This window comes from Monodelphis domestica, chromosome 3, assembly GCF_027887165.1.
Source record: "Monodelphis domestica isolate mMonDom1 chromosome 3, mMonDom1.pri, whole genome shotgun sequence".
Classification (NCBI taxonomy): domain Eukaryota; kingdom Metazoa; phylum Chordata; class Mammalia; order Didelphimorphia; family Didelphidae; genus Monodelphis; species Monodelphis domestica.
The window spans coordinates 20,096,620-20,109,231 of record NC_077229.1 but is presented as its reverse complement, the minus strand read 5'-3'; the positions used below and the strand labels follow the sequence as shown (position 1 = coordinate 20,109,231).

At 47.9% G+C, this 12,612-nt stretch overlaps 1 protein-coding gene across 1 annotated transcript in view; it reads right to left on the bottom strand.

Annotated features, from left to right (window-relative positions):
• LOC100019008 (SEC14-like protein 4) overlaps positions 1-11,632 on the bottom strand; it is a 30,534-nt gene extending 18,902 nt beyond the window's left edge. The window contains exons 1-7 of the mRNA XM_001365438.4: positions 11,486-11,632; positions 9,478-9,553; positions 4,885-4,928; positions 3,622-3,681; positions 3,303-3,491; positions 1,280-1,375; positions 164-224 (exon numbers count right to left, since the gene is read on the bottom strand). Coding sequence (XP_001365475.1) covers positions 164-224; positions 1,280-1,375; positions 3,303-3,491; positions 3,622-3,681; positions 4,885-4,928; positions 9,478-9,553; positions 11,486-11,539 — 580 coding nt within the window. The 5' untranslated portion in view covers positions 11,540-11,632. The remainder of the gene's footprint in view (positions 1-163; positions 225-1,279; positions 1,376-3,302; positions 3,492-3,621; positions 3,682-4,884; positions 4,929-9,477; positions 9,554-11,485) is intronic.
• Between the last annotated feature and the right edge of the window lie 980 nt (positions 11,633-12,612).

The following is a 12,612-nucleotide window of genomic DNA, read 5'->3' as shown; positions in this document are numbered from 1 at the left end:
AAAATAAGGTGCTATAGGGTTTTGGATGCCAGACTCCAATGGGAAGAATCATTCCCATTACAGGTCAAGGCTAGCAAAGGCCAGCGGGGGCCACTTTGCATTTATTCCATGACCCTCTCTCCCCTCAGCCCATACCATCCATCCCCTGCCATTGCTGACTTACCTTTCACAACAATAAGATTCTTGACAGTCTCAGGGAAATTCTGGTCAAGTATAGAGAAAAACTGCAAAGCCAAGATAAGCCCACTTATGGCTTTCCTCATGTCAATTAGTGCCCATCTCCCAAAGATCGCTAGGAAATAGTCTCAGGGTGCCTCATAAGGACCCCCCTCTCCAGGGCTCTTCCTGGCTCCCACTGAGGGTCCACTGTTCTCAGTATCTGGGCTGCCACTGTTCAGATATCTCTCCCCAGGCTACCTCTGCCCCAGTCCCCAGGGCTGAAAGAAGGTTCAAAAGAATTAGAGCTGGAAGGACTCTTAAAGCTCTTTTGATAGATGGCATTATTGAGGTTCAGAAATGGGAAAGGATTTGCCCAAGATCATTCATAACCAGAGAATCATAGGGCTGCAAGGTTCCTCGGGGTTCTGGAATTCAACCTGGACTCAAATGAGGATGTCCCTTACAAGTGACCATCAAACCTCTGCGGGACGGAAAACTCCCTCTCCCGAGGTAGCCCACTCTGCCCTGGACAGCTCTCTTTTTAGAAGTTTTCTCTTACATCGAGTATAAATTGTGGTTTCTGGCAGCTTCCAATAGTGAATAGCAAATGTGGATTGAAAGTCTGACTCTGACTGCCAAATCTAATGCTTTCTTCCTCATCTTGAAAGTTCAGCAGGTCCCAAAAGGACTCATGAGATTGCCGGATTTAGAATTGAACTTTTAGAGATCATTTAATCCCTTCTCTTCATTTTACAGATCAGTCAACTGAGGCCCAGCGAGGTTAGGTAAACGATTTACTCCAAGCCATACAGTTTGGGGCTTGAAATCCAAATTCTTCGAACCCCAAATTCAGTCCTTTAACCCCAAATCCATTGTTTTTTTCTGCTAAATTAAAGCAGCCTCAGAACAATCCACCGGCATCCCTTCCTCACAAAGTTTCAATCTGATTTTCCCTGTTGCAGAACTTTTTGAGCTCACGGCCTCACTAAGCTGGTCCCCAGCTCTGAACTACAGATGGGGTGAAGGGAAAGACTGACTGCTTCAGGGGTCTGACTGCTCCCCAGATGAGCCAAGCTAACCCCAAGTGTCTCTGTCCCCTGAGGGCTCATTCCCTCCTTACCTCCTGGTAGACTTCTGTAGCTGGCTTCCAAAGATGTTTGAGGCTCAGATTCTCTATGTCAAACACCATCAGGAAAGTTTCAATCTTCTTTCCCAACTGTATGGACAAAATAAAAAAGACCGGTCCATTAATCTGCCGCGTCCAGCAACTGGCTCTTTAGCATCCAACCAGTGTTGCCCATGTCCATGGGATTCAGACAGGAGAGATGGTGGAGGCCATTCGGCAAGGGGGTTATTTATTTGGAATTGGAAGGGACCTTAGAGACCATCTTATTCAGTTCCCTGACCTGGGCAGTGAGGAACCTGGGCCCTGGGAGCTTAGGTTCAGCAAAGTGAATCAGCAGCTGGAGCAATGGGCCTCATTGGAATCAGAAGATTTGACTTTAAATCACTTAATCCTGGACCTCACGACTAGAGACTGTTAGACTCAATGGCCTTGAAGGTCCCTAAATTGATGCTCCTATAACCAAAACAGAAATAATCAGATTGATGATCTGTCCTTTAAAAAAATTAATCCTATTTACAGTTAATTGATTTTGTCCTGTAACTGCCTAAGTCATGATTCTTTGTCTCGGAATTTAATTCAGAAATTCAGCTGTCTGGGATGAGTTAAGTTTAGAAAAGAGACTTACCCTCATTCAAATAAGTCACACAGAGCCAAATTGGTATTTTAACCCAGATCTTTGGCCTCAAAATTCTTCTATATATGTTTAGCATCTCATTCTAATATATCACTTCCTCAGCTGGCTAGGATCTCTCTCCAGAATAACAGAGATCAAGGGCATGGGAGGAGATGGTCACAGTGGTCACTGAGGGCACCTTTTAACGTTGGAGTCAATTCTAATAGTCCTACCCCAATTAGAAAAACTATTTATGGAGCAGGTACGGTCCATGAGTTAGTGCTAGGAGATGGAGGGGATACAAGGAAGAGTAAGATTGGACATTGTCACTGTCCTGCTCAATAACCCTCAGCAATTCTCATGGGATCAGCTATCATCTTTATGCATCAGAGCCTAAGCCCCTTGAGGGCAGAGACTCTTTCACTTATTCACCTACTGATTAGTTCCTGGAACATAGTAAGCATTTAATAAATGTTCTCTAACAGACGGATTGACTTTTCGTCTTCTAGACTTGTGTGCTCACAGTCACATATCCAGAAAGTTGCACAATCAGAGAACTGAAACCATCAGATTGGATTTGGAATTTGATCTTATTTACAATGAGTGGAATTTGTCCTGTAGCTGCCTAAAGCATGATTCGTTGTCTTTGAACTTAATTCAGAAACTTAGCGTAGTGGGTTAAGTTTAAAAATCCAGTTCTGTTCATCTTGTGCCAGGGAAATTTGTTACCCTTAAAGGACGCAGGTGGACACTAGGGAGTCTTGGCTATTCTTCAAGGACTCCTGTTTTGTTTTCCAAAGAAGTCTGGTTTGCTACCTCTGTCCTTGCAGACCCAGCTGGGCTTGAAGCAATGAGCATTTCTTAGCCACAGGAGAGAAAAAGTGGCTTGTAGCCAGCTCTCATTCCCAAATTCCATCCAATTCTATTTTCTTCCATCTATAGTGCTCACCTTTCTATTTTCTGTACTCTCCTAAGCTCCAAAGAGTGCTGTTAACTGCACAACTGGGTCTTAGCTTTGCTAGGGAAGCTGAGATCCTGTTCACCAGTAATTTCACACATTACTAATAAATGGATCTTGCTAGGAACTTTGTGCCTCAGCCTACCTTAAATTTTTAACTATTACAATGTGACCCAGCTGTCTTGACTTCAAACCCAGGGTTCCTTCCAACTGCTGCCTCCTCTACCATACCAGGGCGACAGACGGAAAAGATTCATTCAAAAGACCTGTCCCTCCAAGCTACTGTCACCTTTTAACCCTCTGGGAACTGGTAGGGGTGACTTGAGAGATCTCGCAGAGGGCGCGCTGAGGGATGAGAGCCCAGGATCCACAGGCTGAGGCAGTGACTTCCTCCCCTCTCTGTCCTCTCAGGACATCCCTAAACACTTCCCTCCTCCATAGCTCACCTTCTCACTCTGTAGCTCACATTCTCGAAGGAGGAACTCCAAGATCTGGGTGCGTTTCTTGATCAGGGCTTCTTTGCTGGTAGAATAAATCAGTCCCTTGGGATCCATGTTGCCAGTGATGTCGAGCCATATGGGGCATCCCTCTCGGTCGTAACCACAAAAGCCACCTGCATCATATAACTGGAGGACCTAGACACAGAGGAAGCAGCCTTGATGGCTCACAAATCTGCTCATGGCACGACCAGGTAGCCAGAACCCAGGGGAGAGCCAGGCAAGGCTCATGGCTGTGGCTCAGGTGATGGGGTTCATCTAGGCTCACCTCAGGGGGCTGCCATTTCAGGATATTGTCCAGGTCCTCTTGCTTCCGGAATTCCACGTGCTATCAAGAAAAGTGAGATGGCACAAAGCCAGAGCTTCCTCAGCCTCAGGTAGCCCAGGGTGTGTTCAAAGGGCAGAACTCAGGATGGCAGAACTCAGAGGACCATAGAACACAGAATGTCAGCGCTGGGAGGGGCCTTAGAAGAGGGAATTTTGGAGATGGGGGGAGCCTTAGCAGAGGGGGTGTCAGAGCTGAAAGAAACCTTTAAACCTGGAATGTCAAAGCTAGACGAGATACTACCTTAGATCCTGGAATGTGAGAACTGGGAGCTAGGGAAGATCTTGGAAAGGGATTTTAGAACATAAGAAGTGAATTCCAAAGGACTGGACTGCAGAATGTTCTCCTCCTCCAGAGAGAGAACAAATAAATTCTGAATGCAAAATTTAGCAAACTTTTCCAATTTTGTTCTTCTCCCTCTTTTTTGCCACCTGGTTAATATGGAAATGTTTGGCATGACTTCACATGTATAATTGATATCACTGCTTACCTTCTTCATGGGCTAGGGAGGAGCTGTTGGGAGGGAGAGAATTTGGATGTCCAAATTAAAAAAATAAATATGGAACAGATTTTTTAAAATAGGGCATTAAGATGTCAGCATTGAGAGGAACCTTTGAACCTAGAAGAGCCAAATTGGAAGGGAACTCTGAGATCAGCTAATTCAACAACTTCCTGGTGCAGTTGGGGGAAACTGAGGCCCACAGAGGGGAAGTTATGTGGTTAGGAAACAGCAGTTCTGATTTCAACCCAGGTCCTTTGAGGCAAAATTCAGTGTTCTTTTCATGATGTCTTGACTCATGGAACATGTAGTCCAACCACCCCATACTTCAGATGAGGAAACTATGACTCAGGTCAAAAAGTATGTGGGCAGCAGAGCTGGGATTTGAACCTGGGGTTCTAGACCTCCTTCCATACCCCTTGCCTCTCTCCCCTTGTGAGAGGTGTCACACCAATGCCTGTGCCCAGGCTACTAAAAAGCATTCTGGGCATCCCCCAACTGCTGGCTGGATCTCATCCCACCGTAATAGGAAGGATGAGAACAGGACGACTCAAGAGCCTTTGGAAGGTCCCTTGAGGGACAGGAGTTTGGGCTGAAATTGGAGGGAAAGAAAAGATGATGGAAAAGGAGAAAGCCAGCAAAGACCCAGAAGGCCTAGGATGCTGCCCCAGTCTGGGGTCCAGGGGAGTAAAGGGCAGGGGGCTCACCTTCCGCAGCATGGCCTCACTCTTCTGCAGGTCAAAGTTGCGAGCTGCAAAAGAGCCCGGATTAGACTGAAGCCAGGAACAGGCTGCCTCGTGGTGTGGTCTTTCTGCCTCCTACTCAGGGAGATCCACGCCCAGCCCAGGCCCAGCTCCTCTAGGAATCCCTTAGCACATCCCATTGAGCATCCCATGAAGCCTGAAGTTAAGGAAAGCCTTCAGGCAATGCTGGAAGCCCTGGGACATGGGAAACTGGGGGCACAAATACGTGTCTAGATTCATACATGGGTTAGTCATGTTGAAGCAAAGTCTACCAGTTTTTCCCCAAAAGAAGAGATCCTTCCCCGACTCCCAAAGTTCTTCCAAGAGCAGCTTGCTATGGGGGAAGAGGGGAATGAGGGACTTTTTGTCCCTCTCCAGGCTCTATTCTCTACCATCTTGCCACACAGTCTGAGATTGTGCCCTGGAGGAACAGTTCGTATAATTCTTGGTCTCCAAACCCCTTTAAAATCTTAAAAATTATTGCAGAGGGGGTAGCTAGGTGGCTCAGTGGATGGAAAGCCAGACCTAGAGAATATGAGGTCCTGGGTTCAAATCTGTCCTCAGATACTTCCTGGATGTGTGACCCTACACAAGTCACTTGACCCCCATTGCCTAACCCTTACTGCTCTTCTACCTTAGAACCAAAACACAGTATTAATTCTAAGATGGAAGATAAAGGGTTAAAAATTATTGCAGACACCCAAAGATATTTTGTTTTTATGTTTATATATATTTGTATTTACCATAAAAGAAATTTGAACCACTTAGTATTATTGTGAAAATAGTTTTGATCTTAGATGCCCTGAAGGGGTCTCCTGGACCGCAGGCCTACCCTGGAAGTTTAAACCCTTTCATTACTGAAGTTTATCCTGGGACCTTAATGTCCTGGTTGGTCAGTGTCCAACCTAGCCCACTATTTCAGGTAGCTCCAGGCATCCTTCACTGCCTTCCCAAACCCCCTGACTCTTCTCACCCATAACTCCCTTGCTATGCTGTATATAATATGACCTTCTTCCTTCTTCACTCCTTCTCACCTTACTCCAGTTTTAGATCCATGATCAAATCATGTGTCACTGTGCCTGGATGGGGCATATCAATCCACTCCCCTATAATCCCAATCACCATCCTTGTAACTTTTCAGACCAAAGTGGCCTCCCATATCATCACTCCCTAGGTATATTGTCTCTTCCATTAGAATGTAACTCCTTGTGGGCAGAGAATATATTTTTTATCCTTGGTGCTTAATATAGTGCTTGGCTTATAGTAAGTACCTAATAAGTGCCGTTTCATTCAGCCCTTCATTCTCTTGCTATTCCATTCTAAACCACCTGTCTCTAATAGCTTTGTCTACCTGGGTGCATTCTTAGCCTGAGCATGCTGATAGGTGAGCTGGTTCATGACAATCCTGTGGTGTAAGGTGAGATTTCTTTCATCCAGATATCTGTGGGATCCCTGTCTCTCTAAACCAATCCAAAAACATGTATTGTTCATACACATAACATAAATATGTATGTGTATGTATATATATATATTTATATATATACTTATACATCAAACTAATGACATCTTGTCTTGTCTTGAAGAAAATTTCATCTTGCAAAAAATGGAGGAACCCCCAATTCAGATTTCCCCCAAGTACAAGAAGCTGGTTGCTAAAGTGAAAATAATAAGTACCTTGGGGGACTCTCAGAGTTTGTGGGAGGGCAAGAAAGGATGGGCAGGCACAGACTGGTGCCCTCTGTTCAGACAGAGCAGATTCCCAAGGCTTTAGGGGGAAAGAGTGAATCCTATTGGGGGGTGGGGAATCACTGAGGAAGGCTAGGGAACTCTGAGCCATGCAATGTGAAAAAATAAAAAGAAATAATTTGGAGGAGGAAAAGGAGTGGCATTTTGGCCAAAGGGGCCAGTGTAGATGTAGAGGGAACTCATTAACCTACTGAGATTTCTAAAAGACTTGGAAGCAAGGGCAGGTAACAGGAAACAATTACAAAATGGTGGTTCTGTTTCCTAAGAATGGCAATAATGCTGAAACTCAGAATAATTTTAGGCTGGTGAAGAATACTAAGGATAAGGAAGATGTCATTTAACAAAAAGCAATACTTGAGAGAAGTTTTAAAGGGGGATAGGATTTCTGTTTAGGGTAGATGGGACAGTGAGAGCAGAGGGAAGATGATGGCTCTCTTGTTTCTCTTGTTTTCTCTACTGAGGAAAATGGCTCACATACAGGAATGGACAGACCAAGTGGTTGATAGGGAACTGAAGGAAATTGTTAGAGAGCCCCTAATCAGGGGTTCCAAATGAGTTCAGGTTTTCTCACCCAGACACAGATACAGAAAGAATGGGCACCTGGAATGCTGGACCATTGTCAGATATCAGTGAACATTTACACTCATATGAGCCCAAGGAGAGCCCAAGAAAGCTCAAATAACCTGGGAATCCTTGGGAGAGGCACAGCTTCTGGGCACAAGGAGGTCATCCTCCCTCTGTACTCTGTCTAGGTGGGTCCAAATTGGAACTATCGATTTGTATTTTGGGTAGCACAACTGGGAAAAGACAGAGAGAAGCTGAGTTGACAGGGTGGGGAAGAACCTTGAGTCTGGCTGATACGGTCCTTTTGAAGGAACTAGTCACGTTTACCCTAGAGAAAGTATGATCACTACATTTAAGTATGTGGAGGACTGTTGTGTAAGAGAGAGATTAGAATTGTTTTGTTTGGCCCCAGAAGGCAGAAGTAGAAGCTGCCAGTTTTGTACTTAGCACCTACCATTTGCTAAGTGCTGGGGATATAAGAAAGGCAAAAGCTAATCCCTCCCTCAACAGGCAAACAAGCTACAGACAGGAAAAACTGGAGGTTGACAACAGATGGGAGGCTCCAGAATGAAGGGAGATCAGGAGAGGCTTCTTCCTGTGTGTACAGAGCAGGCTTCTCACAATGAATGGAAGTTGCAAAGAGACCAATTGGAACTTGGTGTTAGGAAGAAGACCCAATCATTGGCTCTGCCCCAAAGCCAGTTACCTGGAGAGGAGGTGAGCTCCCCCTCACTAGAGGACTGTTTGAGCCCTTCTGGGTGGACCAGATGACCACTGAGGTCCCATCTAACCCTGAAAAGCTAAGATTCTGTGGCTTGCAAAGGGCTTCAGATACTTTTTCTTATTTTCTCCTCACACCAACCATGTAAGGTAGGTGCTACCATTGTTGTTGCCCTTGTTTTGCAGATTAAAAAACTGAGGCAAACAAGGTTAAGTGACTTGCCCAGGGTCACATAGTTAGTGTCTGAGGCCAGATTTGAACTCAAGAAAATGAGTCTTCCTGACTCCAGCCAGCATTCTATCCAGTGTGCCACCTAGATGCCCCTCCTATTATTACCAGCTAACATTCATATGGCACTGCTCAGAGCTATACAGTTATTATCTCATTTGATCTTCACCAACCCTTGGGATGTATGTGCTATTATTTCCCTCCATAATTGGAATAATGGGAACTTCACTTGCTTTCTGGCCTCAGTCTCCTCATCTGTAAAGCGAGAGAGGTAGACCAGATGGTCTCTAAGGGCGCTCCGGGCTCCAAAGCCTTAATCTTTGAGGCTATTCTTGACCAAATGACCTCTGAGGTCCTCTAAAAAGCCCAGCTCCTGTGGGTTAAGGGGTATGCCATTGGACTAGCCCAGGCGTTCAGGTTCCTCTTGGTTCTATCCATCCTCCTCATCCTGCAGTCCACAAAGGGAGGAAAAGATCTCCTGATTTGAGGAAGGACGGGACAACGTTCCCATCTAGCCATTCCCTGGAGCAATTTTCATTCTGCTATCTTCATGACATGCCATGAGTCAGGTAAAGTAAGGAGCATGAGAAGCAATAGTCCCATTTAACAGAGGAGACAGTGGATGTTAAGGGAGCAGAAATGACTTGCCCTGGTGGGGTGCAAAGCCGACAAGCCTGCCTCTTTGTGACCCCATTTAAAGTTTTCTTGGCAGAGATCCTGGGGTGGTTTGCCATTTCCTTCTCCATTTCAGGTCTCTTTCTCTGCACTGTGGCAGGCCATCCCTGTCCCCGGCACGGCCAGGACTCAGCTCATCCCCAAAGGAGGAACGCCCAGATCTCCTGGAGCATCCTGCTTCCATCCCAGCCAGTCTTCCCTGAGGTCATTCTGGGGGGAAGTAGGTCAAGTAACCCTCTAAGTATTGAACTTGATGCCTGGGATTGATCTGGGGGCCAAGGCACGAAGAACCTGCACGTTTGGGGTTTTCCAAAGAGAAGGCTGAGCTCTGTGCCAGCAGCCCTTTGGGCTCCCTGTTCTTGCCTCTCCTCTAGTTCCAATTCCACAGATCCAAGAACCTCGGGCCTGGGAGGGACCCCAGCGGCCTTAGAGTCTGACTCGGGCCTGCCCAGTAAGGTCTCCGGAACACCCCCAATAACTGGTCATCCAGCCTGGACGTTCCTTCTATCTTTTAGTGTTTACGAGGCGCTTTCCCAGCAGCCCAGGGAAGGCGGGAGAGCATCTTTAGCCTCCCCCAGCCTCCCCCCCGCCAGGTTTGGTCTCCCGTCTCTCGTCTCCCTTACCTCGAAGCCATCGAAGGAGGAAATAATCATCGGGGTTTCGCAGTTCACCCAGCACATCTTGGACATTTTTCCGGAACTGTGGAGAGAGAATTGGGTCACAATCGTGGTCAATCCAGCTGTGAAGAGACTTGAACCCTTGCCACAGGAAGACCAAGGAAGGGCCTGGAGAGGCTTCAGAGCTGTCTTCGCCTATTTAAATGGCTCCATCCTATGGAGGAGGGCTTAGAAGAGCCTGATTATTTTTTGTTAAATCTTGCCTTCCATCTTACAATCAATACTGTGTATCAGTGCCAAGGCAGAGAGCAGGAAGGGCTGGGCAGTGGGGGTTCAGTGACTTGCCCAGGGTCACAAAGTGAGGAAGTGTCTGAGGCTAGATTTGAACCCAGGACCTCCTGTTTCTGGGACTGGCTTTCCAGCCTGATTCTGCTCAGATCCAGCAGGCAAGGTCCAAAGAGGCTGATTTTGACTCAGTAATTTCGAGCGACCACTTGAATGCAGCCCCACATAGGTACTTTGTCAGTACCTACACCTGCACAGGCTGGCCTTCCTAAAACTGAGGCATGCAGAGAGTCACATGTGAAGCCACACTGCGACTAAGTGAGGCAACATCAGGACCCCCATCTTCTCAGGTCCGCCTGGCTCAGGGCTCCAGAGCAGAGAGCTGAGCCAGGAAACAGAAAGGGCTGGGAGGAGAGGAGAGGCCCCCCCTTGGGTTTCTGCTCCTGCCCCTACCCCACTCCTCGGCCCCTTCCCAGGGAAGGTCCTCTGTGCTGGCCTTCAGGGCTCTCGAAGGCTTCCCGAGGACAGAACTAGCATTTTCCAGCCTCCTGGAAGAGGACCCTGCCAGGCTCAGTAGCTTCCCCAAGGGGCAGACACCCAGCGCGTAGCAGTACGCCTCTGCTAGGTTGGAGCTATGGCAGGTATCCAGGTGAGAAGTGATCCTGAGAGGCCCGAGAAAATGGGTGAGGAGTGAATGGGGTGATGCAAGCGCCAATGTGGAGGAAGACACCTCGGGCCTTTGGGGGGCACTCCTAGGGCCCGTGCTAGGACGCAGCCCTGCAGAATGGTTGGAATGGCCAACATGGAGGCAGGGAGGCCTGGCCCCGGCCCCCCGCTCACTCCCAAGGATGTCCCCCACTCAACAAGACCTGCAAGATTTGGGATTCCACCAGCGAAGATTTGGAGGGCTGAGGCACCCTCTCAGCCATGGTGAGGCCTCTGAGGAGAGCTCTGACCCAGAACAGATGAGCTGACATGAACGTTCCTTCTGGCCTGCTGAGAGCCATGCAAGTTTGGCTCTTATATTTTGGGGGGCCCCAAGATGCTCTCCCATGGCTTTCCTGCCTCTAAGAAGAAGGGGAAACTCCCAAGCCAGCCTCCCTGCTTGGAGATCCCCTTAAACCCCCAGTCCTAGGATTATGAGATCAGAGTCAATTCAAAGGGCAGCTCAATGAATTGAGAACCAGGCCTGGAGGTCCTGGGTTCAAATCTGGCCTCAGATACTTTTTAGCTGGGTGACCCTGGGCAAGTCACTTAACCCCTAATGCCTATGCCTAGCCCTTACTGCTCTCCTACCTTGGAGCCAATGCACAGGATTGATTCCAAGACAGAAGACAGAGGCTTAAAAGAAAAAAAAGAAAAGCAGTGGTTCTGACAGCAGAGGTCCTGGGTTGGAATCATGCCCCAGACACTATCTGAGCGACATCTCCCTTGGCCTGATTTTCTTCAGGAGAAAACCGAGTGAACTGTGGGGCCCTTTCCAGGTCTGAGACTAAAAACAAAGTGGGGAGACAAGAACAGAAGCACCTTTAGACCAAGCTCCTCTTTTACCAGAGAGGGGAACAGAGGTCCAGAGAGGGGAAGGGGCTTTCCTCTGGTCACAAACCTTCTTAGGAGCAAAACTTCAACTTCTCTGACCCTGGCTGGAGGTTGAGAGAGGGGAATGGGGGAGACAAGGAGTCTCGGGGCTCTCTCCTGGCTCCCAGTGGGAAGGGGGGACAAGGCTTACCTGGGCCAGCGCCTCCTCCTGCTGAGGGCTCAGATCACCAACTCTGCCACTCATGGTGCCGTAGGGAAATGCCTCTCCCCTGTGCAGTGGCTGGGACAGCCTTTTCTCTGGCTTGGAGGTGGAGGAACATTTCCCTCCTCCCCTGGCCTGGAGGCCCAGCCAAATTGGGTTTGGGGGTGTGGCCTAGAGACTGGGGAGGGGAGAGGGAGCCCTTGGCCCAAACTGGACTCCAGCCTCCTGGTGGCAGCTAAGCCAGCTCCCACCTCCACCCGACTCTTGAGTCAGCCAAGAGACACACTAAAGAGTCTGACTGTTTCAAGACATTGTACCCTGTTCACTTCCCATCAAAAGGCACAGAGGTTCCTCCAGCAGCCTCAGTTTCCTCATCTGTCAGATGGAAATGATACTAGCAAAGGCAATCATTGCTGGAGGAGGGAATAGCAAACCACTCAAGTGACTTTGTCGAGAAAACCCCAAAGGGGTTTGCCAAGAGTCAGATAGGACTGAAAAATGACTAAACATCAACAACAAATTAAAAGCCAGAAGTACTTATATAAGGGGGCTCGACTAGATGACCTCCAGGCCCAGTTCTCAATCTAAAGTTCCCTGAACTTAAGTCCCTTCCCCGTCTCCCCCCTCACTGAGGACATTCCTCACTTCAGCCACCCCTCTGTCCAGCAGCCCAGTGGGAGCGCTTTCTCCCTCCCTGTGTGGAGTAAGGGGGGGTGTACCCAGCCCATGGAGGGGAGGAGCACGGCATGCACAGGGACCAGCACTCCTTCTCTAAAAGGTTCGCCATCACTAATATAGGGTCATATATATAATATATCACTAATATGAGGCCACATATACAAAATAGAGCCACAATAATAATATTGGACCTGGATGGTCCAATTGGCAAGAATTGGACTGAACCTGAAGATCTGAGCATCATTTTCATATAGATGAGAATTAGTTGGGAGGCGCTGAGATCACCCGCTAGGAGAGCATATAACCCTGATTCCAGATGAGCAGAGTCCACAGAAACACCCAGATCATTTTTAGTGGGGCCGTTCCCAAGTCCTTGCAAAGGTGATCTGAGAGCTGGCCAGTGACAAAGGATCAGAGGGCTGGCCTCAAAATCGTAG